Consider the following 27860-nt stretch of genomic DNA (forward strand, 5'->3'; position numbering starts at 1 on the left):
CCCGCTATGGTTATTTCCATGTTGTACTATAGGACTCAGCCCATGGGAGTTAAATGGAAGGCGAATATTGTCATTGATGGCGAGATTTCGACTCGCCGCCTATAATATAATTTTTAGCATCCTCGAGAATAGAGTTCATAATAAATCGGATGAATTGATCACTGACGGAAGATTGATTGGAAATTGGGGCAGCCAATGAGGGTATGCAGAATGCCCTTGTCCGAGATTGTGATAAACACGCCGTACTTAGTTCAATGCACGGGCTGAGAGCCATAATCACTCGGGCGAAACAGCCAAAATAGTGAAGTAAACGAGCCTCAAATGCTCGCCTCGATATATTTGTTGTCTCAGCTCAATTGAAAATGGGGCCTTTTTCCTTTGACTTGCCCTCCGTGCGGCCCCATGATGTGGCTTTGGCTTGTTAGGCATGAATACTGCATGAGATGGGGGCGAATACATTACGTGAGTGGAGTTTGTATTTTTGAGGGCTATTTCTATCATTCAAACAATGTCACCCTCTCGTGTAGTAGCTATGAGGCCCTTGTGGCTCAATTGAGATCCACACCGTAGCTGCTAGTTGTTTGTATGTCTGCACGCGAAGGGGAATGCTTAGGCCCTTGATACTAATAACATTAACTCCATTCCTCAGCGCTTGTGGGCTTGAGTTTAGTATCAAAAGGAAGAATTAAACATGAAATTTACATATGAGCCAGGCCTCTTGTAAGGTATGCTACAATTCCAAATATACGCTGGACCCATATGTAGCGTCCTGTGGCATGAAAGGAATCGGATCGTGAATAGGGAAGATCGGCAGTAAGGCTTTTATCGGATAATTAACAAGGCGTCCTCTCCATATAAGGAAGAGTAATCTTAGTAAGTGTTCCTCCAGATCTCAACTATAAAGGTGGTGCTCTTGTCCAGTAATCCCTCCTCAATCATTCTCATCAATCCAATATCCTATCCCGAACGACCAACCATCCAAAGCATTCGTCATGCAGCTCTCCAACCTCATGTTTGCTCTTGTGGCCGTTGGCGCCAGCCTGGGTCTTGCTGCTCCTTCACCCGAGAAGGGCAGTACCGAGACTACTCAATGGACTTGCCCTAACGGTTGGTCTGTTTGCGGTGTACGTGAAGTGTCTAGAAAAATCTACCATGACCTTTTCTAACTGTCACAAATGATCAATAGGAATGCAATGGCACCTCTTGCAAGATCGCTGCAAGCAACTGGTAAGTTTCCCTTATTAGTCCCTACAGTGTATTCTTACTTATAATTCTCCGCAGGGACTGTGAAGTGGGCAGCGTAAGATACCCGATGAAACGCATTGAATTAATGTGTTAGTATTATACCATTTTGAAGCTAACGAGTCTTACAGTGCGTGGGTGATGGTGGCGGTGATGGAGCCATCTGTGGTAACCACCCTGGCGGCAAGATCATTTGCCCTGGCAGTGGCTAAGGGTGTTAGTCTCTAAGGTCCAAGTGGTGATGTGGTCTTCTGGAAGTGCATGTCCAAAGTGTACGAAATTGTGTCGATTCAGTCCATCCTATTCCAAAATCTATAATGGGGCAGTATCTATCATATACCGGGCCTCTTATCGAACCTCTCAACTTGCTTTTGTAAAAATTTTGACTATGAAACTGTCGCCTCGAAATGATCGGTCCCCGGAGCCCATACTGAGTTAGCCACCGGGCCCCGCCGCCCTGAGCTGCTCGCTATCGTGTTAGGATCTAGCTAAGAGACAGTTTAATAGATCTGAACCTTGTCATTAACTCTGACCTTCGTCCAGTCTTGCAAGATATTCGAAAACTGTATTTGTCCAAAGCTCAATTACTCTGTCCTAAAAAAAAAATAGTCTGTATTTTTTAAAATCTGAGACCCTTAGCTGCTTGGAGTATCACATTAGGTCACAACACCAGAAAGCTCCGTCAACGCATTATACAGTATACTCATTTCGTCCATAGCATTGTCTCATGTCGTTCAATTTGGTTCGTAAATTGGTAGGCCAATACATCCAAATAGATTATGTTTACTGCCTCCCCCTAACCACTCTATGTTCTCATTTCTTTTGGAAAGAGCGAACCAGTACTGGAGGCAACGTCAATTAGGGGGTTGCAGCCTATTTGCAGGAAAAGGAAAGACATATATCCGTGGAACTCTTTTTTTTACTAATCTGTGATCAACACTTCTCAAGAGTACTCTTTCTCAGAAAGAATCATCAGATATCCAATTATCATGGAGTCTTTGCCTCACTCCCTCTGATTGAGCTTCTTTAAGCGCATCTGCTTTCAGCTTTACTTCAAACTCCTTAGCTTCATCATATTGTGCAATGGGGACCCAGCCCCCCAATTATTTCTTTGCAGACTTGGAATTGCTCATCCGCTTCTGATTGTGCGCGCTCCAGTCGTAGACATTCATCCGACTCGTCAGCTGGGAAAGAATTGGACAGGTTACTTTCGTGCCAGGATTTACCACTTTCCATTGCTTCGATAAGGTAACGAGATCAGCACTTAGAGTTATGTTGTCACCCTCCCAAGGATGCTGGCATGGTGAAAAAGTCGCCGTCTGATGGTACTGAACTCGTAGGTCAAGGCTTCGTAGTGGTCAGGGTTCAGCCTTTCTGTCCTTTTGACATAAACATAATGGAGTTGACGTCTGCGGAAGATTTCGGCTCGCTAACATTGTTCGAACTCATCTGTCTCTGTGAGATTGCTTGGTAAATAGGTGCTTGCAGTGACTCAGAGACCTCGTCGCCATAGTTCTGAAGACTTTCTGGAATACCACATTGCAGAAACAATGGCAGCACAGTACTATGTTTCCAATCATGCATGGTCGATCCTTTCCCATTTGTATGAGAGCCGCACCCAAGGGGCCGGGTCACCGAGGGTGTGGAACATGCTTTCCGTACCTTGTCGATCCGATTTGAATCAAAATACATAGGCATAAGGACACTAATTTGCTGAAACTCTGTCCCAGCACAGTTAGTTCCCCTCACGGGTTGCCTAAGATCCAGTTTTGGGTCCAGCCACCCGTTATGGTTATCTTCACGACGCACTATAAGAGTTTGCTTGAACCGCGCCGCAGACTGAGTTTTCGACCCGGGGCCTGGCTATAGCAATCTTCGAGAACGAAGTCCAAAATAAACCGTCAATCCACTTCGCCAATAAAGGTTCGCCTGTTTTAGAAGTTAGAATGGGTCGATCTAGGGTGTCTTCGCGACAGGGCGAGCATGAATGACCCAGGCGCATCTTATTGGGAGGTACACATCTTGTAGAAGTCATGCTCAAAATAAGAAACCATTTACTCACTATCAGGTCCCACGGGGTGTTGCAGTGCAATACAATGCAGGTCTACTGAGGGCTACCCTTGCTCAATGCTGTGGTGAAAACGCAGCGCTTGCCAAGGCTAAATGCAGGGGCTAGACAACTCAACAGCAGAAATCGGGACGGTGTCCCTATTCCTCGCAACAAGAACTGCACTGCGACTGCTCTTCTTTTTTTACTGTTTAGCAATGCATCCACAACCCTCTCGGTCTCACCTAGATTTTAATCGAAAGCTGGGTCGAACGTGGGGCCCGTTCTAATCTTTCCTAACACCTCGCCATTTTCATGCTTTCTCGTCACTCTATATTCAATTGATCAATACTACTTTGATTTATACTCAACTATCAGCCGAGTCATGTTGCTACTCAGGCACCTATTCGCGATCGCGAGATGTGAATACCGATGCTCGATCCATATCTTTTCCGCGGGGCCCAATGATGTGGCTTCAAATCACATGTATGCACTGTCTCAGGACATGTTTGCAATGTGATGTGCTATGTTGACTCGGAATCTCCAGGCTATTTCTATCATCCGACAAAATCTTTCATACGTAGGTGGTATTATCAGCTTAGCTTATGAAGCCCCGGATTCTAGGAAGCTGAGTCTATTTAATTCCAGATATTACCCTTTGCCCAGGTGAGCTACGATGATAGCACGGATTAAATCTTCCTTGATCGAGCATGCCCGACCATCGAAGGATAGCTAAATACCGAGCAATGTATACAGTACAAGAGCCTGAGGAGATAAGATGCCGAGTAATAACAGAATTTTTGGAAAGAATATGTTCATAAAGCAAAATCGGATTCAGAGTAGGAACTGTAATGGCGTCAGTGTTCAAAACAGGCTGTTGGCCTCCATCCTTTTAATGCGCCGAGCAAGGTACGCCGAGCAAGGCCGAATGAATCTGGAGAACATTAAAATCGACCCTTGGTTGCCCTATCGAGAAAGTATCTATGTTTAGATCAAGATGGAATCGAAGGACCCGAGTCTGGTCACGGCACACGTGATCATGGCATTCCAAGAAAGTCGAGAGGGCCGAAGGCAGGGTCTAGACCACCCTTTCGATCTTCGGGTTTGTCCGCAGTTCGGGAGGCGCAGTGGGGTCCCGCGGCGGTTCGTCGGAGCACAAGACATGGACAAAAATGAGTGGATAGTACCCTAAGGTCAGAAGTGATGATGAATACATCCACACAATCTCTGCTCGGTCCCGGTTCCATCCAAGGAACGGAGAACTCGGCACCCATACAGTACAACTTGGCCCAGTACAGATCCAGGAAACAGTAGCCAAAAAAAAGTCAAGAGAAAAAAGTTGGTCAATAATATGTACCTGATAGAACAATTTCGCCCGTAATGTGTATCAAAGAGCTGAGGCGTGAAGACGCACAAAATTCGCCACCCAGATTGCCCGCAACTTCATAGTAATAGTAGATTTGGAAATGAAAATGGACAAAACGCCATGACCTGTAAAGGGTGGAAAGACCGCAACTAATACAACAAGACATCCAGGGAAGGGGGCTAATTTACGGGTGGTGAACTCGTTATGGACAGTGGGAATCGTGAGGCAATAGACAGGCGGAGATGATGTGTGGTGTGTGGGTGTTGGAGAGCGAGAGGAAAGGGACAAGAAGAGATTGGGTTCTTAGCCGGGCCGTCCGGCTTGCACTGCCATCATGGGTTGTTGAGGTGGAGCATACATGCGCTGTCGTTTGGCCATATTCTGGTTATCGGCAGCACCCGACATGTCGGACATTTGTCGTCGATGCGGCGGGCGAGCTGGAGCGCCGGTAGAAGGCACTGCGACTGGAGGGGCTGGGAATTGGATCCCATTCTGATCGACGGTATAGGCGGCTGGTGGTGGCGCCGCCGCCGCCGCCGCTGCTGCCACATACTGCCCTTGCACCGCGGGCATGGTCGGCGGAACGGGCTGCATGCCCTGGAACTGTCCTGGCGATTGCCAGTTGCTGATGGAGCCCGCAGGGGATTGACCAGGGGAGCTATCCTCCTTGATTGACTGAGTAGCCGATGTCTGCGTAGCCATGGTGACCGCAGGAGGTTGAGGTGCTTCGACCCCTTGGGACATGGTCTTGAGATGCACCAAATGTTTCTCGAGCATTTCAAGCAGGCTCTTGCGGGTAAACGGCTTGGGCAGAACGTCATCCATGCCTATAGTAGAATCACGTTAGAGACAAGGATCAACATGCAGGGATTTGTTGGTCAGTGCTTACCATGTTGGAAGTATAGCTGGATGTCGTCACTTCGTATGTTGGACGTCATGGCAATAATCGGCGTTCGATCAAATTGGCGAATAAGGTGACAAGCAGATACACCGTCCAGGTTTGGCATGATGATATCCATCAGAATCAGATCATACTTTTGACCGCCTTGGATCTTGTTGACAGCTTCCAAGCCATCGAACTGCGCGAGAACTGTTAATTTCAACTCTCCCAACCGAGAAAGCGAGAAGCCAAACATACCGCAGTGTCAATAACACAGTTAAATGAGAAAAGGAACTTTCCACCAATCTGCCGGCAGGTCGCATCATCCTCCACCAACAAAATCTGGGGACTGCGGACCCAGCCAGGATCAACATTTGTACTCTTCTTCCGGTTATCGGGATATTGCCGGCGAACTTCGGTTTCCTCGGCCTTGGTGGTCGGCATCGGATATGGCACGTTGTTGACATGTTCACTGTACATGGGGTCGATTCCATTCGTCGCTCCAACGGGATAAACCACCTGCTCCAAATCACCACCCATCTTGTTCGGAAAGACCATCGGGTTCGGAGCACCTGTGGTTGACGGGCGGATGGCACCATTCCGAGTCGCCTCCATCGTCGGGGTAGCCACTGGGGCGACGCCAGCAGCAGCCGCGGCGGCCTTTTGCGGATCGTTTGCCGCATCCACCCCAGCGAGGTTGAACTGAATCTCGGCGTTCATGTCACTCAGCAGCTTCGAGGCCTGTTGCAGAGGCGATGACGGCTCGTCGTTGACAGCTCCGACCTGAGAGGGGCTCATTGTTGATCCCTGTGCTTGGAATGAAACTGCCTTGCTGTCCCTTCGCTGGCGCGCGTCCACTGTGAGCAAGTAGTTCATAACCTGATGGATCACGTTCTCGTGGTTCAACACTGTCTTCTGCACCCGCATCGTTTCCTGTAGCATCAACTGGTGGTCCACCGTGAGCTGCGCATAGCGATCGGAAAGGTGTTGGATCTGTTGCTGTTGCGCCAGGATTTGTTGGTTGAGGAGGTCGATCTGTTGGGTCGGGGCGGAGTCGTCGTTATTCTGGGTTTGCTTGCGGGGGGCAGGGGCTTTGCGGCGAATATTGTCGAGAGATTCCTTGCTGTTGGCCCGAAACTCGGGGTGCTTAAATTCCCAGGCCTGCAGATCGCGAGGGTCAGTGTCAGCCAGATGGAAGGTCGGAAGAGGCGGGGAGAGAGGGAGGATCACATTTTGACCGTATGGGGACTGGCCATTCTCTTCATTGTTCTGTCGGACTTTGTGGAAATCGTATTTGTTCAGTTGGCGCACGAAACTGGCGAAGTTACTGTGCTTGAAGTGTTTCGGCAGGATGGTCTTGGTGAATTTCTCGCACTGGAAGACAGGAATCGGGCGTCAGTTCAAATGGTGCGACCGCAAAACACCCACCAGACTTGCCACGGGCGCATCACTCACCTCGAGGACCACGAAACTATCGCCCTCGTCACCCCAGCGTACGATGGACGCGTAGGAGGGGTCCTCCAACATCCTAGAAAACGGGTGGTCAACATGCGGGATCCCAACGGTCGCGCGGGAGAGATCGCGGGCGAAAAGTCCACAAGCAGGAGGCGACGGAGAGGACTCACTTGTAGAGCTTGCGTACCTGGGCATGCCGTTAGCAGGGATCAACGCGTGCAGAGCGAGGTATCTCAAGACTCACAAAGTCGGAGGAGTTCCCACTCGCCGGGGGCTGAGGCTGTTGACCCTCCATGGCCTAGAAGGGTCGATTCAACGAAAGTCGGCCGGGGCGAGGCAGGTCGAGGCAGAACCCGGGAGCCGGGCTGCGATTCAAGAGTACGATTCGGCGGCAGGGCGAAGACCAGGAGACCAGACGAAAAAGAAAAAATCCAACACGACTGGGAGGCAAAAAGGTGGGCGAGAAAAAAGAAAGAGGGAATGGACGGGGAAGTGGGCGGTCGAGTCGAGTACAGCGGGTGTACCAAAGTTACTGCCACTCCCGCAGGCTCTGCGGGTACCGCTGTGTACTCTTTCTCTCTCCACAACGCTGCCGGAATTACGCAGGACTTTACCTAACCTAGGTACACTATTCAGGATTATTGGGATACAACAGAGGTCGACTCCAGTGGCAACTACGTGAACGAGAGGCCTTCGTGGGAGAATATGGGCACTGGCAGGTAATGACTACGACAAGGTACTGGACATGCAAGGCTTGACATTCCATCCCGTGGAGATATGGAGATATTCCTGCAGCCCATGGCCGCGCAACGTGCGTTGACATGTCAGTGCGCCCGAGATGGAGGGGACCCGGCGACGCATCGTGAGCATCGTGGATGAGAAAAATATGACCGCCAAGCCAGCCGTTAAGACATGGTTTGAGGGGGGACGAACAAACTGCTCCACTGCAGTTTTTCGGGTCAAGGCATCGGTGGGCCTCCTCGTGGGCATTGCAGCGGTTCACACATGCGCTGGCTGGAATCCGCCATCCGACTGCGTATGCCAGGTAAGTAGTCGACTGGGTTCTGCGTACAGCGAATCCAGTATCGTCCGAAGGGCTGTTCCTCGAGCGGACATGGCCACTTCCGCAAAATGGGGCACTTTGATGCTCGGAGGTGTCTCGGCCTTTTTTCACTGGACCCGTGTTCGGTAGAAACAAACCAGACAGACAAACCAGAGGAAGAGTACCGTAGGGTCTAGTCAATGGTGGCCATACATAGATCCCACTAGTAGTAGTGTCAATGAAGTTGACATGAAAGATCAACGACGACACGGGGTGGTCGTTAAGGCCGACACTAAATGGAGGGGGATGTCAAATGAAGATCGTCGCTGCCGATGACGAAATCGGATTGGAAATTGCCGGAGCTTCAGCTTCGCCGGCATCTCGCTACAACTCTCTCTTCTGAACACAACCAATTCCCATTCCCCCATTCCTTATCCATCTCACATCGCAACCCCTCCATCACAATGTTTGCTGCTCGCCGTTTCGCCGCTCAGATCCCTCGCGCCCGCGTTGCGCCTTTCCACAGCACCGCCCCGGCTTTCGTCCAGAAGGGCGATGCCATCCCCAACATCGACCTGGTCGAGAACTCGCCCGGCAACAAGGTTAACCTCGCCAAGGAGCTCCAGGGCAAGGGTGTCATCGTTGGTGTTCCCGCGGCTTTCAGTAGGTGACACCGGCAAGAATCGCAGAGGGGGGAAGCTTCGAAGCTGGGAAGCTTGAACGTGGAGACCCTGGCACACACAATGCTGACCCTGCCCTCTTTTCTATTTCTGTGATAGGCCCCGCCTGCTCCGCCAGTCACATCCCCGGCTACATCAACCACCCCAAGCTCAAGGAGGCCGGCCCGGTTTTCGTCGTCACCGTCAACGATCCATTCGTGTAAGCCCCGGAGACGCGCCTCGGATCGGATTCCCCGCGGATGGCACGCTGATACGTGATCCCTACAGGACCAAGGCTTGGGCTGATTCCCTGGACCCCCAGGGCAAGAGTGGCGTATGTCATGATACCCTTGCAGGACCAGTCCGCCCGCAAAAATATTTTGGCTAAAGCTCCCCGTTATAGGTTCGCATTCTGGGCGACCCCGCCGGCGAGTTCACCAAGGCTCTTGACCTGAGCTTCGACAGCGCCGCCATCTTTGGCAACGACCGCAGCAAGCGCTATGCTCTACTGGTCGAGAACGGCAAGGTCAAGGAGGCTTTCGTGGAACCCGACAACATCGGTCTGAACGGTAGGGGTCTTTCTCTCCGATGCACCTGCGAACCTTTGCCACTGACACGAACTACTAGTCTCGGCTGCCGAGAAGGTCCTTGCTTAAGTCATACTCAGTATATCAGGCTTTGGGACTTCTTGCACATAGGAAGTCACAGATACCACGGGGATGGATTTTATCGGTGTACGATTGAATTGGGTCCAATGGTTTATAATGCTGGCAGCCGCCCCGTTAGATACGGTGTACCACGCTCTGTTGATATAAATCAATTACATTATACCACAATGTATCATCTCGAAGACACCCTTATGTGAGATGCCCGAAGGAGTCAGCCATCCGGGTCTATCCACATGCCTGGACAAATGTCATCGTGACTGTATATTGTGGTAGAAACAACTATCGCACGAATGACCGCTCATGTAGTCTCTCATATATTTCAAAAAATAGCGATTGCTATTATTCCCGATAGGTCCAACTCCTATGGCCGATTCCTTGAAGAACGAGATGAGTAAGCGAACGTCGGGGTTTGAGGCGAAGAGGCAATCTTCAAGTAGGTGAAGTAGAAGAGCGCGAGGTCGGCCGTTCGGAGCGCGAAGAGCGGGAATATAACTGTAGTAGCGGAGTTAATGTCGGACTTGCGGCTGAGGCGTCTGTCCTTGTGAATTGGTAATTAGGAGATGTAAAATATCTGTACTCAACCAAGAGGCTTGAAACAATCCATCTGTATTGGTGTACGGATATGGCGTCCCAGACTTAAGATACCTTGGATCACACCACAATAAGCTCTTGACTCCAAGAACATGCCCCGCTCGCGAGTCTAAAAATGCCTAATCTTCACAATTTGAAGACTTTCCAGGAGTGTGATCGTCAAAAGCGGAAATCATGTGGCAGATCATAATGACCATAAGCACTACCAAGGAAGATTATCTCCGTCTCTCAGTGACCGATCGCGAATTACACACTCCCTCCATTCTCGGAGGGCCAATGACCGAGCCGAATTCATGATCAAGAAAGAAAATGGGCCGCTAGCGAACCGGGCATGGTCAAAGGTAGATTTAAAGAGATCATGGCTCTCAGAAAAACAACCAAGACCAATTCGGCCACCAGCAATTGAAGAACCACATCTTGCTTTACCCCCATATCCACCAGAATGGGAAGCTATTGGCGAGAACACGTTACTGTGGGCATAGTCGGCGGCGGAATTGCGGGCTTGAGTCTTGCCAGGATGCTGGAGATGAGTGGCATATCATACTGCGTTGGGAGGCTTACGGCAATTTCGCCTCCTCGGCCGGAGCAAGCATTGGACTCATGCCCAGCGGGAATCGGATATTTGGATCAGATCGGAGTGCTTGATCATCAATTGAATGACGCAGAGGTACCTCATCAACGGTGGGAGCATAAAGATGGTCAAGGCAATGTGCAGGCAACCCTCAACTCTATGAAAGATTTCCCAGAATTGTAGGGAGGCTCTTCTACTCCCTCGTGATCTATCTGGAAAATTGCTAATTTGGGCTTGTGTGAATACAGACTAGGCTACGGATCTTTCTTCACAGACAGACAGAGAGTGCTTCAGGCTCTATACGACAATGGTGAAGACAAAAGCCGGCTGAGCACTAACAAGAGAGTAGTGGCCGTCCATCGAAGTGAGCAAGAGGCTGTCCTTATTGCCCAGGATGGAAGTGAATCCAGCTGTGATTTCGTTGCTGGCGCCGACGGTGTACGAAGTGTGATTCGCCATGAGATTGCAAAGAGTGAGATGCGACTGGAAAACATGAATCTGCGTAAGTAGCACCTGTTCCACTTCTGACAGTAGCGTTTCCACGAGTGCTGTCTAATATTCTTCTTCGAAGGCTTCGACGCCAAGTATGCCTGTGTCTACGGAATATCCAATCCTGTTTCAGGCATTGGACCAGGGCGTATGTCCACCTTCTACCGGCCGGAGGTGATTCTCTTAGTATTCGCTGGGTACGGCGGAAGGCTGTACTGGTTCATCTTTAAGAATATATCAAGGAGCGGCAGATCCGATATGAGGCCCTTCGGAAATTTTTCGAAGGAGATATCGACAGGCTGTATGCCGCTGTCGCAGATATCCCGGTAACTGGTGGTGTGAAGTTTTCCGATGTCTTCCGCGAAAGAGCACCGCAGTGATGACGGCCTTAGAGGAAGGATTCACGGATCCAATGTGTTCCGGGCGACTCTTTGGGCCCGGAGACTCGGCGCATAAGATTTGTGCAATCCTAATTTAAAGGCATTCAAACCCACCCTGGAGCAAGGTATGGTTATCTGACATTTCCGATCTAGATGACCCCCAATGGAGGCATGGGAGCCAACCAGGCACTCAAGTCGGCAGAAGCGTTTGTCAATAACCTCCACCCGCTGCTTCAGCGAGCCTCATGCGCTTCCTCAACTACACAACTTCCCTGGTCTGAGGTTGCCGACTGTTTGAAGCAGTATCGCAGTCGACGGCGGGATCGAGTACTGTCCACATTGCATGAAGCAAGAATTGGTTGTCAAGCACAGCTCAAGATTGGGCCCGCAAGCGAAAATTCCTGGCGTGATTTCCCCAGTATGACTAGCCAAGGCATGCTGAGTAAAATGCTCAAAAAATGCTGTGAGGCGGAATTTTTGAATGATTGGCGGTATTAGGGAGTGATAAAGTTGCGACCTACAAGGCAACTGCCGAGCGAGCCAGGAGAGAATTTCCACCGCAGGCTATACTGTGAGTGCACACTAGTGTAGAGGTACCGTGACAAATGAGGGGTATCCGATGTCATGGTAAGCACCATGTCGATGCAGCTGGATGTCAGGGCCTGGTGGTTCTGTCCTTGCATGTTAGGTATCCGCCGCCCCAGTAGGTGGAGCTGTCATCCACCCCATGGAGACTTATATATCCATAGATCTTACATCTCAAATGCCTCGAATTGGAAGAACCCTTTGAAACTCTTTGAGCCTGTATTATCAGACATACAAACATTTCTTTAATGCCCCTCCCAGTGTACTGCATGCAGTCCGTCGTATTTGGCTGCCTAAGTCTGACGCGGCCCGTCGCCACAGTTGTGGCAGTGTCCAACGTGATCAAGTCGAGGGAAACGCGTTCGAGAAGAACCCTGCCGATCCGCCGGCAGCATTGCCGCACCCTTTGGCATTTCGCACACGGCCAACCTGTTCAATCTGGTGAATTCGGTGAAACGCAGCCGGGGCGACCGGAGGGTCGACTGGTGGAGAGGATTCCACAATGCTGAGTGAGCGAGAGCGTCACCACCGATTGATAACCTCCGACGATGTGATTCACCTTGGCTCTGCATTGTATCAAAATGAACTGTCGTGGTTGTCATCTCTGTACTGTAGATACTGTGTAGTGCTGGGAAAAGAGAGTACGGAAGAGAATCGGACCCTTCCAGATCGGCGTTCTCCCGCTTCGTCATTGCCAAGGCTGCGTCCCCCGTTCCAGCCACAGTCCCCTCTCCTCCAAGTCCTCCCCATCTCTCTTTTTCCCTCCCAGCCCAATTCTTTGAACTTCCCCCGGCTGGCCTACATCTTATTCCCACGGGGTACTCACTTGATCCGCGCACGCCACTACTTCCACCGCCTTGGACCGTTTTGGGCCGCCATCCCCGAGTAAGGTGACAGAGTGGGCTGTAAGAGCTTGGCAACCCAGACTCTCCGGCTATAAGCCCCCGAACCGTCTGATCGCCCTTCCTATCGCGACGTCGACTACTCTTTCCTCATCACTTCCTGCGACCCCCGCGGCTACACCGGCACCATGTCGAAGGTCGTGCGCAGCGTCAAGAACGTGACAAAGGGATACTCCTCCGTGCAGGTGAAGGTCCGAAATGGTATGTCTGGAGTGCTTTTGCCCGAGATCGGACCACTGTGAACTTCGCGGTTCTGGTCGCTGTGGTCGCTTCGCCTCACTCTGCTTGCCACTGTCTCATGATTGGATCAGGAGCCCCGGTTGGGTGTATCGATACCACTGGCAGGAATTGCGCGCCTCCGGATTCGCAATGGATAAGCTAACGTCAATGGCCTTCTAGCAACCAGCAATGATCCATGGGGCCCTACGGGCACCGACATGTCCGAAATCGCGGCCATGACTTTTGGAAGGTAAGCATTAGCGAGTGATCGAATTGGTTGAAACCGTGCCTAACGTCATTCTACATCTAGTCCGAACGAGTTCTACGAGATCATGGACATGATCGACAAGCGTCTTAACGACAAGGGAAAGAACTGGCGACACGTGCTGAAGTCGTTGAAGGTTCTGGATTACTGTCTCCACGAAGGTTCGGAGCTGGTGGTTACCTGGGCGCGCAAGAACGTCTATATCATCAAGACCCTGCGTGAATTCCAATATGTCGATGAGGAGGGACGTGATGTGGGTCAGAACGGTGAGTGGTGCTCTCTGAGTCAAATTTTATGACCTGATACTGATTCTTTTTTTCTAGTTCGAGTGGCCGCGAAGGAACTCACCGCGCTGGTTCTGGACGAAGACCGATTGCGCAGCGAACGGTCGGATCGCAAGCTTTGGAAGACCCGGGTCAATGGACTAGACGACTCGAGTGGATTTGGAAGCGAACCGCCGCGCCGGGAGCGACGGAGACGCAACCCCGATGACGAGGACGACACCGAATACCGACTTGCGATCGAAGCCAGCAAGGCCGAAGCCGAGGAAGAGCGGAGGCGACGAGCTAAGGAGGCAATGGGTGCTGACAACGATGAGGATCTTGCCAAGGCCATAAAGCTTAGCCAGGAGGAAGAAGAGTTGCGGAAGCGTGAATTAGAGGAAAGCAATGCGCACGCGCTCTTCGACGATACCCCAACCCAAGTGCAGCCCGTGCAGCCCACTGGCTTCAACCAGGGCTACCAGCAACAAGGCGCGGTGGACTGGTTCGGCAACCCGATCAACGCCCAGCAGCCCATGACCACCGGCTTCCTCAACAATCAATATGCGCAGCCTACTGGTTTCCAGAACCAGCCGACTGGCATGAACCCTTACGGAAACGGTTACCAGCAGCCCTCTGCTTTCGACCAGAACCCCTACGGACAGGCCCAGAACAACTTCCTGCAGCCCCAGGCGGCTCTTCAGCCACAGCATACTGCATTCAGCACCAATAACCCGTATGGTGGACCGAACGATATGTTCTCGCAGCAACCTCAGCAGCAGCCTCAGGAGAACTACCAGTCGGCCGGTAGTAACAACCCTTGGTCTTCAAACCAGTCTGCCGATGCCCTCAAGCCCATGCCCACGGGCTCCAACAATCCTTTTGCTCAGCGCACCCAGCAGCCGCAGTTCAACAGCAAGCCACAGCAGCCCGGCCCGCCCTCTCTCAATTCCCTTGCCGAAGACCGCGCCACGAACCAGTTCAACAACCAATACAGCCAGTTTAACCAAACAACGAGCTCTTCGCTGGCCCACCAGACCACCCAACCTAACCCTATCGCCAACTTCCAAGCTCCCCAGCCTCCGAAGAGCACCCCGCCACAGCCGTCAGACCCTCATCACGCTCGCCTGAATGCTCTTCTCTCGACCGGCGAGGGTCAAGACACTTTTGGTAATGTGGGAGATCTCCGTATTCCTGCGCAGCACACGGCACCTGGCACGTTCGTCAACTCTGCCGGACAGGGTCTGGATCGCCTGCACGCCACCCAGACGGGCAACAACCCGTTCTTTGGGCAGCAATTCACCGGCATGCCTCAGCAGACGGGCTACATGCAACAGCAGCAGCAACAGCCCAACAGTAACCCGTGGGCCGCACCTCAGCAGCAACAGCAGCAGCGTGGTGGCAGCCTGATCGATCTGTGATCGTCTCTCAATCTCGCAGCATCTGTCCATTCTCATCGACATGAACCCGGGACTCTACATCCCATCTTTACTCGTTTCCCCACGACTTTTGCACTCGATTTCTTGCCCCAATCTCCTCTTCTTTGCACCTGTCCATCTGGCAGGATTATCTGCATCTGTGACGCTCGAACAAAATCCCCGGGCCTTCTCACCACGCTTTCCGCCTTCCTTCCCCTACGGTCCAGCGCTTCCTACCTTGGACTTTCTTCCCTTACCTCTCTATTTGTCCCTCTTCCTTCTCTCACAGCTTTCTATTCTCATATGTTCCCCCTGCTCTTGTCGTTAGGATATCCTTTTCACTTCTCAAATGGTCTTAAGATGTCTTTGTTCTCCTTTTAAATACACTAGTTGATCCATAGTCAATCATCCTTATCTCATGTTGATATTATTCGTAGAGTAGACACGAAACTAGCTGAGCCATTACAAAACCAGAGGTTGATATCATGACTTACTAGTAGTTCATTGCCCAAAATGACATGACATGTGCATCTCAGTCGTAATTCCCGGGAACATCCTGTCCAACAATAGAGATAGGATATTCTACATTGAATTTGTTAACGAAAAGTCTGATCATAAAGCCTTACTAATTCAAAATCGAGTACTGCTAGCGTAGGATCTGTACTTTGAAGTATGTATGCAGCTGCAAACAAGAATAGAGTGGAGCGAGGGCGCACGTGCTCACCAGCCACAGCCGAGCCCTGAATTTGTAATGCGCCTGCGCCGCGAACCTCATCGCGAAACCGCCCGGGCCCGACGAACCTCACCTCCGCACCACCAGAACCCCGCCAAGCCGATGTTTCCCCGCGCCTCCTCCCTCACAGTCCTGAGAAGAGGCACCCGCTACCTCCTCCGCCCGCAACCCACCTTCTCGCTGTCCGCGCGTGCCTTCTCCGCCGTCCACGCTGCTATGGCTGATACCTCCGGCATCACGGCCGATTCGTTGCAGGCCAAGCTGTTTGCGCAACTGCAGGCTGATCATGTTGAGATTGAGGATCTGTCGGGTATTTCTGCCTGCCTTATTGCCTGCGCGAGAGATTGAGCGAGGACTGATCTAATGGCTTTTCTTTTTTTAGGTGGTTGCGGCCAGGCTTTCCAGGCTGTGATTGTTTCCCAACAGTTCGCTGGTAAGACCATGCTTGCCCGTCACCGTCTTGTCAATGCCGTTCTCAAGGAGGAGATTGCTGCTATCCACGCTTGGACGCCCAAGTGCTACACTCCCGAGCAGTGGCAGGCGGCCCAGCAGTAGATACTGCATGGTCATATTTTATGATACCTGGAATGGAGGAAATGCGAGCTGCAATTACATGAATTGAGTCAATCTAGTCTAACACCTGATGCTTGGAGTTACAGTGGCTCGGCTGCCCAGGATAATTATCCTGGATATATTGACCGCGTAGCGTTGTGTTGCTCTTTGCGAAATATTTGATGATATTAACTTGAAGATAAGAGCCAGCTCGAGGGATTCGATCCATGCTGGCTCTCGGCGATTATTTGTACGATAGATTCATTGCCTAAAATGATTTTTTTCTTTTTCCAAAATCTTTTTCGTATCATGAGGTTCATTTTTGAGGGCTATGTATAGATTCTAAGGATGCTCTGGATCAATTCTCATGTAGTCTCTTCACCGTCCGTCGATGGATGGAATGTTGGGTGCGCCCATTTGGCTGGCCGCTTCGTCTTGGGGCGAGCTGATGATCCCATTGATCTCACCAGCCACAGTTCCTGCCAGGACACCCACACCGATGATGCCACCATCGCTGGCTTCTCGAAGAAAGATGCTCTTTCCCTCACTCTGGGGCCCAGCACTGATAAGAAGTCGATCAATGTATCGTTGAATTGTCTCTTTATAAGCCGGGTAGTGTCGAATCACACCACCAGAGACGGCCACGACCAATTCTTCGGGGCCGTTCTTCCAGCCCGGTATTGAGGAGCCGTTCTTGGGGACCTCGATTTTCGGCGCCGCGCTTCGCCGTGCTGCTTGTGATTCGCTATCCGCGTCATTTTCCGTGTCTGTCGGAGGGTCCAGAGGCTCGGTATTTTGTAGTCGGATCTCGCGCGTGCAGGCGAGTAGTCCAACGGTGGCAGCCGCTACCAGAGCAGCCGATCGGTCCTGCACTGCGGCCGCGATCGAGCGAATATGACCTGCATACTCGGGTGTCCATGTCCAGTCACTAGATTCCGGAGGAGGAATTTTTGCGGACAGTTTCTTTGCGAGCTCCTCGTCCGAGGAGCTTGTTGCCACGTCGAGAGAGAGAAAGTCGGTGGTCAGCTTGTACCTTTCCACCAGCTGCAGCGGCAGTGAAGACTGTGGTACTGCTTTGACTTCATGGAACCATTCATGGCAGATGATTCGCACAAGCTCGCCCATATATCGGCCTCCCACGAGATACTCCAGTGGCTGGAACCCTGGACGATCCGAATGAGCTTCCAGCTCTTTATCCCAGTCCGTAATGATTCCCAGTTCAGACAAAGGAGCCGTTGCACCTCGAAGCGTCCACTCGGTCGAGACAACAGTCTCCACGGCATCTGGGTCCTTTTCTCGTATATGCCGGGTCTTCTCTTCCTGTAGATCGGAGAGTCTCATTGGGACTGCGGAATTGCAGCCTGCACCACAGATCAACCCCATCACCACGCGGGTATTGGGCAAAGCGCGAATGGAATAGGCCAATGATGCGAGAGTGGCGATGGTATCGTTAGTCATGACAGTGATCTTCAGCTTGGGTAGGCAGTATTTCTTTTGTCGTTTTGCCCGCATCTCGGCGGGGTCCTCGTCCGAACGCCGCGTGTGGCACTCGTAGCCGTCTAGCAGCGCCTGCTGAAGATTGAGAGAGGCACCCAAAGCAAAACCCTTCCCAGTTGGCAACAGGATGGCTTCATTGAGAAATTTTTGTCTGGCAGTTTGGTCAATACACGATGCATCTTGTCTATCATAGCGGGGCAATATGGACAATGTCGTACTTGATGGGAAAACAAAAGGAGATGCCCATAGTCACCTCTGATGGCGCATCAACCTTGGAATTGGCCAAGTCATCATGGATCACCTCGGCGATGCAGTCACCAATCCACGCAAACAACGACGTGGCCTGGTCCCTCCGCAGACGGTCCTCGATAGGCCACGCCTTCTCCAGCGTGCGACGCACATGCGAGTGCTTGCCCACCTGTTCCTCGCCGAGCAGCTCGATAAAGACCACACGCAGGTAATGCAGACCCAGGTACACTGCCAGATAGCGGCCTGTTTCACGACCGGTGGGCAGACGTGTGGTGGCCGTCGGGGAGAAGAGTTCCGAGGACCCGGCGGCCAGCTCGCGGTAGGTGAGCGAGAGGCGGGAGGAGAGGCTGTACAGCCGGTCGATGTCGTTCTTCAGAGGCTGGAGGTAGGCCTGCAGCGCTCGATCGGTCCTGGCCATTGTCGACAGCCCCGTTCGACGCAGGTTGGCTTCGCTCGAGGCGGGTTGCTTTTGATCGGGCCGGTCAGCGGGGCTCCGCCCAATCGGAGGTTACATTCGATCTGGTCGGCGCAACAAAATATCCAGATCACGTTTTTTGATGGAAGCATGGAGATGTGTGTTTGCATGGGATACATCAGTATAAAAGTGGTGTTGCGTGCTGGAGGTGATGTCATAATTCATGGGTCTCCTTCATACAACTGCACGAGGGTATACACGAGCTACCCTAGAGTACACTAGGTGCCAATGGCATAGTATTCATTCTGATATTTCTTTGCGAGATATCGCTTAACCCTATATTATAAAACAAAGGTAGACCTGCAAGATAAATTACCAAATAAGTTCGTCAGGTGGTATATTTCAGTCTCTTCGAGATTCGATGAACCTCTATTGAATCGGAGCTGCTAAATTAGACTCAAATGACTTTAAACTACAAGGCCGAGCAGTCCCAACGAAAAGAGCTATACCATAATAGCCAGGCTCGCAGTGCTTGGTAAGACAGTATTGTTCGCGTGAGATGGGGCAATGCTCATGCTCATATGTATGAATTCTCGAAAAATCCTACATCAAGGCTGGAAACCTGATACGATCCCTGCAAGCGCCATGGCAACCGGGCTTTCGCACAGCCGCATCGACGATCTAGCAACCCCTCCTCCCTCGCCAGACAAATAAACTGGGAAGAGTTCACTTGTACTAAAATTATACAGTCGCTCTACTTTGCCAAGTCATCTTCCGTATTTTCTCCATTGCTTTTCCACTCCTGGTGCTCTAAAATACTCAACATGGCCGACCGAGCATCCATAACATCACGCATCGCGGTCCTCCTCAGCTCCGGCAACGAGATGACCGAATCTATCAGAAATATGGATGTCATAAAAACCTCGGCCGAGGCGATAGTACTGCAGGATCTCCAAAATCTCCTCGGCGTTCTCCGCTCCCTTGAAGTCGCGATTCAAGCGCGCGATGGGCTGTCCCATATCACACCGGATACTCTCCAAGCGCTTGACGATGCCGTTATGCGGTGCGAGAGGAGTACCTTCAGCAATCTGCAGTCGGAGAAGAGAGGCCACCAAGAATCGCACCAGAATTAGCAGCAACGCCACGTTTGGCAGTCGCTTGGCTCGAGGATCTCAGCCGAGACTGGTCTACTTTTGATTAGTTTACAGCAAGTTCTAGTGTCTGAAGATCAGGAACCTGATGGTTCATCCCAGCGAAGAGCTTGGACGATTGGGGATACCCCCCAAGTATCCTCTGAGGAAGGGTCTGAATTGGACTTCCTCAAGAAAATACAACTACCTCAGCTGTCACTGCAAGAGATACCCCCACTACCGGATTCTGTGGCTTTATCAACGTCTGCTTTTATGATGCAACCCATGGGACTGCCATGGAACCCCGAGGACGGTCTGTCATCTTCAATGCCTGCTGAATATAGATCTGCAATTAGCGAGTTAATTGAACTCATTCAGGAGGAAAAATTGACCGGAAAGCTCCTTGATCTGATCTTCAGAAAAAACGCACTTGAGTTTGGTCCTCAAAAAATTTTGCTGCGACTGGTGACAGGGTTCCTGTGAAACTTAGAGACCGAAACCCGAGCGATGGAAGATATTCAGCCTTTGGTACAATTTTTGCGTTCAAGTTTCAGCACGATAGTTCTTGAGCTTGAGAAACGTCTTCTACACTGTGAAGCGACCGGTGAACGAGTTTACTACCCAAGTGAAGCAAGCAGCAGATTTGATACTGTCAGACCATTTCGAAATATTGGATTGCATCCCAATCGACACTTCTGGCCAGTCATGCGCCAGCATCTACGATTTATCAAAAGACAGCAACGCATTTTCGATATTGCGCCGCGATATAATGCATTTTAACGAGGATGTATTCCCACATACTCCAGAGCGCCACTGTTCAACCACGTCACCATCTGAGAGGATGGCACATTTGAGGAATTTTATGTCCACTTATTTCAACTTGAGTTCGATTTCTGACAGCTTAATCGGTCAGTCTTGGTGGTACCCAGTAATTATGACCACTTTTTCTCGTCTGGGACTAATAGAGCCTAATATTCCATTGGGACATGTGAGATTCGGATGGAAAAATGTCAGCTTTTTGCATTGAATTTTCCAAAATTACTGACATTTGATGGTAGCGAAATGGTCAGAGTTTATACGATGATTACATTGAGAACCAGCCAGGGGCCCTGCAGGATCTTCAAGAGTACTTTGATTCCTATAACCTTCCAATCAAGGCCGCCAATCAGACAGGACAGAACCAGTGATCCTCAGGGTTACACTCTGCCTCGTCGAATACACTAGCATCCCTTTCCTCCGTTCCTTCCTGCTCTCTGTCTGTCGGTGGTGATGATCAATCAGTCATCTCTTCTAGGACAAACCAAGGGGACCTAGGTCAAGATATTGAAAGGCGAAATGAAACATCTCGCCCGCTAATGCTTCTGCTTTGCATAGAGAGAAGTGGGCATCCAGACAAATTGCACCAACAGGTTGTTACAGATGTTCTAGATGACAGTCAGCTCTTCCGCTTGTTGCGTCAGATTTATCGTGAGCAATTAGGCGCAATGAAGTCTTTCTGGTCCCTGAAAGCACTCGGCAGCATCCAGTTCATGAAAGTATATTGGAAGAATCTCTTGACCCAAGCGCTTTGATCGTCAATCTCACTTCGTAATCAGTTCATCTATGAAGGTTACCACAACATCGACGTCCGCTGTCACAACGAACTTTGCGGAAAGGGGAACTGCATTTGCATCCCTCCAGCAAAAATTGTCTCTCCAAAGGGTTCCGCCAGGCCTGTCCCCACCCGTGGGGTCAAAACACATGATGGACTTGTTTAACGATCCCGACAGATATGTGCCCGGTGCCATACGAGTGATACAACAAATTCCAAAGAAAATGAATGCCAGCCTTGTGAATAGCTCTTCAGAGCAGATTGAGGAGTGGGGGATTTGCTTTCAGGAAGGCTGGAACCGTTCGAGAATTTGGTGGCTCCTCGCGGGTGTTTTCGGCGTTGGAAGTCTTCTTTTTGGGGTGGTGTGGGGGGTCTTGGAGAAGGATGTCCAAGGTGCCTTTGGTGTTGCAGGCTGGTGGATGATGGCAGCTACGATTCTTGTTGGTGTTCTTGGAGCCTTTTGATCATCTTGAAACCGGGTATAAACCGAAATGGAAAGCATGCGTGAACCATTGAAAATCAAACCTTAGCCATCAATCGCTCGAATGCCACGGCAGCATACTAGTATTCTAAGAATCAATTGTATCCTCGTAGGTAAGGCCACCTGCCCAAAATATGTATCACGTCTTCTAACCCAACTATTTTGACTCCATGCTCAGATACTTCGCTTCCGCACCACGGATACAAGCAATGTTGGCACCCAACTTATTAATCGTCTCCATGTACTCATCGTACGGGTCCGAATCAAAGACGATACCACCACCTGCTTGCAGATAGGCGACGCCGTCCTTGACCATCATTGTACGGAGAGCAATGCAGGTATCCATGGCACCGGGCTCCTCGCTTGTACCATCCGTGTTGGCGATGTTGTATCCGAAGTAACCGACAGCACCGGCGTAGACACCGCGCTTCTCACCTTCCAACTCGGCAATCAGCTGCATAGCTCGCACCTTGGGTGCACCAGATACTGTTCCGGCAGGGAAAATAGACCGGAAAGCATCGAAACGAGTTTTGCCTGGTCGCAGGACACCGGAAACCTGCGAGACGAGATGCTGGACGTGAGAGAACTTCTCGACGACCATCAACCGGTCCACCTGGGTGGTGATCGGGTCGCACACGCGGTTGACGTCGTTGCGGGCCAGGTCGACCAGCATGACGTGCTCGGCACGATCCTTCAGACTGCTGCGCAGCTCGTTGGCCAGCGCGGTATCCTCTTCCAATGTCTTACCACGCTTCACTGTTCCGGCAATGGGGTGAGTGATAATGCGCCCGCGGTCTTCCTTCACGAGGAGCTCTGGGCTAGCACCCACGAGCTGGAAGTCCTGGCAGTCGATGTAGAAGAGGTAGGGAGAGGGGTTGACGGTGCGGAGGTGGCGGAAGAGATTGTAAGGGTGGAGAGTGGTGGGTCGAGATAGCCGTTGCGAGGGAACAGTCTGGAAAATATCGCCCTTGGCGATGTGCTCCTTCAACTTCTTGACGTGGTTCTCGTAGCCCTCCTGGCCGATGTTGGAGGTATATTCCTGGTCCTGCTTAATGGGTCCCTGCGGGGGTAGGGGTGTACGGTCCTGCAGCAGAGTCTCAATAGTCTTCTGGATAGCCGCCTGGCCCTTGTGGTATTCGGCCTCGATATCGGCATCATTCGCGGGAATCGGGATATAGCTGATAACCTTGACGACCTGGAAAAAGTGGTCGAAAGCGACGATAGTGTCAAACAGCATGAAGAAGGACTCCGGAACACCGAGAACATCCTTTGTAGGCCGGGCAGTCTTGGGCTCGAAGTATCGAACACAGTCATAACCGACATATCCAATGGCGCCACCAGTCAGCGGCGGAAGGACCAACCCGGGCACCGACGCCACACGGTACTGGGAGAGCTCTTCCTCGAGGAAGGGGAGGGGGTCGGCTTCGGGGCCATGTCCAGCGCCAGTCTTGAGCACCTTTCTGGGATCTGCAGCAAAATCGAATGAGTCAAGACTAACGCATTCAAGCTGGCCAGGTCGCGCGCATATAACCACTTACCGGCACCAACGAAACTGTATCGCCCAATGGTCTCTGTGGTCGCCGCACTCTCATACAAGAAAGACAGTCGGGAACTATATCGCATGGTCAGTGATCATGGCCCAGAATTTCCCCGTCGCTCCCCACGAGCCAGCGGATGGGACAGGTACCACTCACTTCTCCGCAATCTTCAGGTAGGCCAATGTGGGAGTCAAAAGGTCTGCCGGGATCGAGGCCGTGATCGGAAGCAAATTTGGGGGGAATTGGGAGTTTCTCGACTTGGAGATAACCTCCTGCGCCGTCTCGAGCGACGGGACGTTGGCGATCTGAGTCATGGGCATGCGCATTAGCGAACATTGCTCCCTTAGGCAACGGAACGACCGAGGCAGAAATTGCGCCTGCGGAGCAGATTTACCGGAGGAGCCATGATCGGGTGGAATCCCTGTGTATTGGCCGGAGAGTGGGAGGCCCGCGTGACAGAGGGGTTTGGCGGTGGGAAAATGAGGATGGGATGAGTTGTGGGGCTTGTAGTCTGGTTCCGCTGGGACGAGAGGCTGTCAACTGCAAGCCGGAATCCCAGCGGCAGCACAAGGAGCCAAAGACAAATCACAAAATGATCAATTCAAGGAGACCAGGGATCTAATTCATTCAATTCGATATTTAGAAAAGACAAGATATCTCATTGAAGCACAAGCGTCTGCAGAGCTCGAACGGGAAGCGCGGGGCGAGTAATCAAGTGGTTATCGCCCGCTTATCGATAGCCCTGCGCGGTCTTGGCTGATGCTCGGCTGCGCAGTTCGCGCAAGCTGAACCCGCTGTGGAATCGAGCAGCGGCGGCTGCGATCGTCGGACACACAACTTCTCCCTGGCACAACATGATCTCCTACAGCTCAAGGACTATCCACCGCGATGCCGACCACCATGAGCCACCACCGGTGCAGCATGATACCCTCGACGACCGCGATCAAACTGGCTTGACGACAGCGGCCCATGAAGCCGAGCGAACCGAGCCTGGTTCCACCGCAGTCACAGTGCAGACACCATGGCCAAAGCGTTTAGAGGAACTCGCACGCCACGCAGTCACCTCGCCCAGCCGGGATCTGGATCGAGAGACCGCGCAAAGTATACACCACCACCTGGACGCGCTAGCAGGCATTCTGGGTCACCCACCACGGGTACTGGCGCAGGCAGTTGAGCGGTCTCACAGCAGAAGTGTACGATCGGAATTAGTTGGATCGGACGTATCTGGGACGAAAGAGCCCATACAGGAGGAGCCTGTCCCGGCTAAATTGGACGAGACGGACCGTATAAATAAGTCAGAAATAGTCGACCAACTGCAACTTCTTCTGAACGAAGTTACTGCATTGAATGGGGAGGTTGAGAAGCGGCGCAAAGAATCCAATGAGATTCGAGAGTTGTTCGAAGAGAGATGTCGTGGATTGACACGCACAGTCGCAGAATTGGAAGACGAGGTACTCGAGCTGTGAGTGCATCCGTACACTTCAACCTGAAAAAGAGAAAGGCTTAACCCCCACACTCTGTTAGGCAAGGAGATCTCGTGGAAGACTCGATCGAGTTAGAGGGTATTCAAGGCACCATCCGAGGGCTTCAGGATTGGATCTATGGGATGCGTGAAGCACAGAAGATGCCCCGAATAGCAAAGGAGCGGTCGCGATTGAAGGCCCGGCGGCGATGGGGCGGACGGGGAAGCAGCGAAGACCGCGTGGAGACGGATGGCGAGGTCATGTTGGATGGTCTCACCGCATGGATGCGCGGTTGGAAAGATGTCGAAGAAGGGTTTCAGATGCGATCGCGAGCGCGACAGACGCGGAGAGAACAGAGACAAGGACACCTCGCGCGGTCGAGAAAGAAGGGCGCCGACTAGATAATGGATGGGACGAGTGTATGGACCATAACGACATAACGACATAACGACACTACAAAAATACGAGAATACGAAAAGCCTGAGTCAGATCAAGTCATAATGCATTTTCTGTCAGCTTTATGATTCACGAGAAACAGTGAGATCCAGTCCACACCTCCAACCGCCCAAAAAGAACAAGAAAGACCCTAGCCAGAAACCCGTATCGTTCGCCTTATCCTAAACCAAGTTCCAGAATGCATGCCGTTATGCATTTTCTAAATCGACGAATGTATGTCCAGAGAAAATATGTAAGAAAGGTGGAGGACTACCGGAAGTAGAGACCTGACTATCGTCTCGGCGGGATGTGAAGAGGGATTGGTGGCCCATCAAAAGCGGCGTTGATCAGACCTCATTTCAATGAGCACATGCGGCACCCTGTGGACAGTCGCCAGTCATCACCGCAGAAGGACGTAGGGCAAACGATCGCGAATTCAACACCCCCGCGCAAGGGTTGAAAGTCAGATATCAATTAGTTCCAGGTTGAGGGTCCCGCGTCCGGTAAAAAAACATGGCAGCCTGGGTGCTGCTCGTGGAAGAAAGTGGAGCGAATGGCCGATTTTTTGAGCTTTCATCACTCGAGGCGTGCGTGCTCGAGTGTGGGAGCTAGGTACTTTGGTCACCGTTGGAGATTGACAATAGCCACCTGGAAAAGTTAGTATTGATTGCAGTGGAGGGAGGAGATTTCAGCGTACCTGATTCCCGAAGCCACACACTAGCTTTTTACCATCGTGGTCCCAAGAGATATCTCTATCAGGGAATGGATCTGTATGCCCGTTATGTCCATTTGTGGCGTGATCGGGGTCCTCTTTAACGTGTTCTGCGCTGGGGGCAGTCCAAGTTGCCATGGGATCACCACCACGCTCCGCGTTCCAAATAAAGAGCTGGTCCCTGCTCACGGCGCTGAGAGCATATCCATCTGGAGAAAAGCTGCCGGCCAGAGCAGGGACGGAGGAGCCGAGACGCAAACGATGGAGGTGCTTGTGTTGTTTTGATTCCAAATCTACATGCCAAACATGAACGAATCCGTCGACTGAGTAAGTAGCGATTGTTATTGTGGAGCTCTGTTGCGATTGAGGGCCGGCGGGCCGAATGTCAATCGCGGTGATTGCATCTTGGTGAGCATTTTCAATGAGAATATCGTGTGTTAGGATCCAAACGGCGGAATTTGCGGAGCTCGCAGCGACGGCAACGGAATATGACGGGGTGTAGGCGCAGCGAATGAAAGTCCAGGCGGACTTGGCGTCGGGGGAGGTGTAGGTCTTGGTCAGGCGAATGTTCTGGTCGACCTCGCATTGGTAGACGGCCCCGTTTCCGCATGCAAAGACCATCGACCGGCCACACCAGGCCAGATCGTAGACATGACTGTCGATCATTTGCGGGGGAGGGTATACATCCGGCCGGCGGTTGTCGTCCCAAAGAGCCAATTCGGAGGTTCGTTCGTCGGAGGCGACGACCACCAATTGCGGGCTATCCTCAGCCCAGTGCAAACCACTAATCATCCGGGGAGGTCCGGGAGGAGGTCCACTACGTTACCCTCCGCATTGTACATGGTGATGGCGCCCTTCATATCGCGGATGGTGGCCACGGCCAGTTTGGTGCCGAGGGCATCCCAGGCCACCTCGGAGACATAGGCGCCACTGCCCTTCAGATTCAAGAATCGATTCTGGACCGGGGCCGACGACAGCGACAGCTTCCACAGGCTGCAGGAGGTCTCGCCGGTGGCGACGAGCAGGGTCGAGTCGCGCGGCCGCCAGCGGGTGGTGACCACGTGATCGTCGGGGTGCAGGATGGCGGTGTCGGGCGCTAAGTCGGCGGCCTTGGCGGGGGTGATCTGGACGCCGACGCTGCTGCCCGTCGCGAGGGTGGGTTCCGGTGGCTGGTCATCCGCCCCCATGCTCACATCGCCGTCACCATCGACCGAGGCTTTGCTCTCCTCGTCGACTTCCATCGACTCGTCGCCGTTAGCTTCTTTGCGCGGCTTCTTGGCTTCGACCGGGTTCCCATTAGTCACACGGTCCTGCGCGGGTTCCGGCGCGGGATGGTCTGTGCCAGCATCATCCCGGCGCTTCAAGGAGCTGACCTCGAACGGTTCCGGGCCGAAAAAGTAGTCGGTGGGGGTAAATGTGATGGGGTTGCCTTCCTGTAGATAGTCGATTAGGCCCTGCGTAGACTGGCGAGAAAGCGATCACTTGAGAGCCGCGGTCGCACCGGATTGAGTGTCGTGCCGCACATACCTTGTCGAGGGAGGATTCCAGTTCGTGGTACTGCAGGCCCTTTTGGACCAGCGACACCAGCGCATGGGTTTTGATGTGGCGCGCAAAGGGCAGGCTCTGCGGATCGGGGTACCATGCGCGCTGCAGTGAGACGGCGGCATCACCATGACCTGTTGAACGGGGGAACGTGGTTAGTAGAGCTGGGCTTGGGTTGCGTGGGCATGCGAAGCGTGGCCCAGCGAGTGCTACGACGAACCTGACTCTTGAAGGTACCTACAGAGCGGGTTAGATCTGCGGGAGGCGCATTCGGGGGATCGGAGAAGACATACCGCCATATTAAGTAGTTGACGTGATGGGAGGTAAGGTCGGGTTGTGCCATGATTACATGTGCGACCACTCAGAGTGTCGCGGACATGCCAGAAGCAAGACGGGGGAGACGTGAACTTCCGCGAGGGAAGGGAAAATCGAAAAAGTGGAGGCGTGGAGATTGGGAGCTTCAGGAACGAGGGAAGCGGGCGG

At 52.1% G+C, this 27860-nt stretch overlaps 12 protein-coding genes across 12 annotated transcripts; 8 read left to right on the top strand and 4 right to left on the bottom strand.

Moving 5' to 3' along the window:
* Window positions 1-992: 992 nt before the first annotated feature.
* Window positions 993-1454, top strand: N7532_011914 (uncharacterized protein; the record flags this gene model as incomplete). Its single annotated transcript, XM_056624405.1, has 4 exons — window positions 993-1124; window positions 1187-1227; window positions 1282-1300; window positions 1374-1454. 4 exons carry the CDS (start codon window positions 993-995, stop codon window positions 1452-1454), a joined length of 273 nt encoding a protein of 90 aa, XP_056469393.1.
* Window positions 1455-4958: 3504 nt separating this feature from the next.
* On the bottom strand, window positions 4959-7285 carry skn7 (uncharacterized protein; the record flags this gene model as incomplete). Its single annotated transcript, XM_056624406.1, has 6 exons — window positions 4959-5482; window positions 5545-5734; window positions 5794-6909; window positions 6964-7063; window positions 7161-7177; window positions 7235-7285. 6 exons carry the CDS (start codon window positions 7283-7285, stop codon window positions 4959-4961), a joined length of 1998 nt encoding a protein of 665 aa, XP_056469394.1.
* A 1211-nt stretch (window positions 7286-8496) lies between these two features.
* Window positions 8497-9347, top strand: N7532_011916 (peroxiredoxin family protein; the record flags this gene model as incomplete). The annotated part of the gene is made up of 5 exons (XM_056624407.1): window positions 8497-8695; window positions 8812-8911; window positions 8980-9025; window positions 9095-9260; window positions 9319-9347. The coding sequence occupies 5 exons, from the start codon at window positions 8497-8499 to the stop codon at window positions 9345-9347; spliced, it is 540 nt and encodes a 179-aa protein (XP_056469395.1).
* Window positions 9348-10392: 1045 nt separating this feature from the next.
* Window positions 10393-11390, top strand: N7532_011917 (FAD-dependent oxidoreductase; the record flags this gene model as incomplete). Its single annotated transcript, XM_056624408.1, has 4 exons — window positions 10393-10700; window positions 10770-11023; window positions 11093-11158; window positions 11242-11390. 4 exons carry the CDS (start codon window positions 10393-10395, stop codon window positions 11388-11390), a joined length of 777 nt encoding a protein of 258 aa, XP_056469396.1.
* Window positions 11391-13005: 1615 nt separating this feature from the next.
* Window positions 13006-15042, top strand: N7532_011918 (epsin; the record flags this gene model as incomplete). Its single annotated transcript, XM_056624409.1, has 4 exons — window positions 13006-13078; window positions 13277-13346; window positions 13407-13627; window positions 13685-15042. The coding sequence occupies 4 exons, from the start codon at window positions 13006-13008 to the stop codon at window positions 15040-15042; spliced, it is 1722 nt and encodes a 573-aa protein (XP_056469397.1).
* Window positions 15043-15790: 748 nt separating this feature from the next.
* N7532_011919 (BolA protein) lies at window positions 15791-16327 on the top strand (the record flags this gene model as incomplete). Its single annotated transcript, XM_056624410.1, has 2 exons — window positions 15791-16082; window positions 16155-16327. The coding sequence occupies 2 exons, from the start codon at window positions 15791-15793 to the stop codon at window positions 16325-16327; spliced, it is 465 nt and encodes a 154-aa protein (XP_056469398.1).
* Window positions 16328-16702: 375 nt separating this feature from the next.
* Window positions 16703-18488, bottom strand: N7532_011920 (hexokinase family protein; the record flags this gene model as incomplete). The annotated part of the gene is made up of 2 exons (XM_056624411.1): window positions 16703-17972; window positions 18040-18488. 2 exons carry the CDS (start codon window positions 18486-18488, stop codon window positions 16703-16705), a joined length of 1719 nt encoding a protein of 572 aa, XP_056469399.1.
* An 821-nt stretch (window positions 18489-19309) lies between these two features.
* On the top strand, window positions 19310-19618 carry N7532_011921 (NACHT nucleoside triphosphatase; the record flags this gene model as incomplete). Its single annotated transcript, XM_056624412.1, has 1 exon — window positions 19310-19618. The coding sequence occupies one exon, from the start codon at window positions 19310-19312 to the stop codon at window positions 19616-19618; it is 309 nt and encodes a 102-aa protein (XP_056469400.1).
* Window positions 19619-21217: 1599 nt separating this feature from the next.
* On the top strand, window positions 21218-21670 carry N7532_011922 (uncharacterized protein; the record flags this gene model as incomplete). Its single annotated transcript, XM_056624413.1, has 1 exon — window positions 21218-21670. One exon carries the CDS (start codon window positions 21218-21220, stop codon window positions 21668-21670), a length of 453 nt encoding a protein of 150 aa, XP_056469401.1.
* A 174-nt stretch (window positions 21671-21844) lies between these two features.
* trpE (anthranilate synthase TRP2) lies at window positions 21845-23551 on the bottom strand (the record flags this gene model as incomplete). The annotated part of the gene is made up of 3 exons (XM_056624414.1): window positions 21845-23154; window positions 23226-23299; window positions 23382-23551. The coding sequence occupies 3 exons, from the start codon at window positions 23549-23551 to the stop codon at window positions 21845-21847; spliced, it is 1554 nt and encodes a 517-aa protein (XP_056469402.1).
* Window positions 23552-24079: 528 nt separating this feature from the next.
* On the top strand, window positions 24080-25089 carry N7532_011924 (uncharacterized protein; the record flags this gene model as incomplete). Its single annotated transcript, XM_056624415.1, has 2 exons — window positions 24080-24687; window positions 24750-25089. The coding sequence occupies 2 exons, from the start codon at window positions 24080-24082 to the stop codon at window positions 25087-25089; spliced, it is 948 nt and encodes a 315-aa protein (XP_056469403.1).
* Window positions 25090-25744: 655 nt separating this feature from the next.
* Window positions 25745-27720, bottom strand: N7532_011925 (uncharacterized protein; the record flags this gene model as incomplete). Its single annotated transcript, XM_056624416.1, has 6 exons — window positions 25745-25771; window positions 25821-26619; window positions 26676-27268; window positions 27363-27511; window positions 27598-27614; window positions 27671-27720. 6 exons carry the CDS (start codon window positions 27718-27720, stop codon window positions 25745-25747), a joined length of 1635 nt encoding a protein of 544 aa, XP_056469404.1.
* Window positions 27721-27860: the final 140 nt, after the last annotated feature.

This window comes from Penicillium argentinense, assembly GCF_028826775.1.
Source record: "Penicillium argentinense strain IBT 30761 chromosome Unknown utg000011l_segment0_segment0, whole genome shotgun sequence".
Classification (NCBI taxonomy): domain Eukaryota; kingdom Fungi; phylum Ascomycota; class Eurotiomycetes; order Eurotiales; family Aspergillaceae; genus Penicillium; species Penicillium argentinense.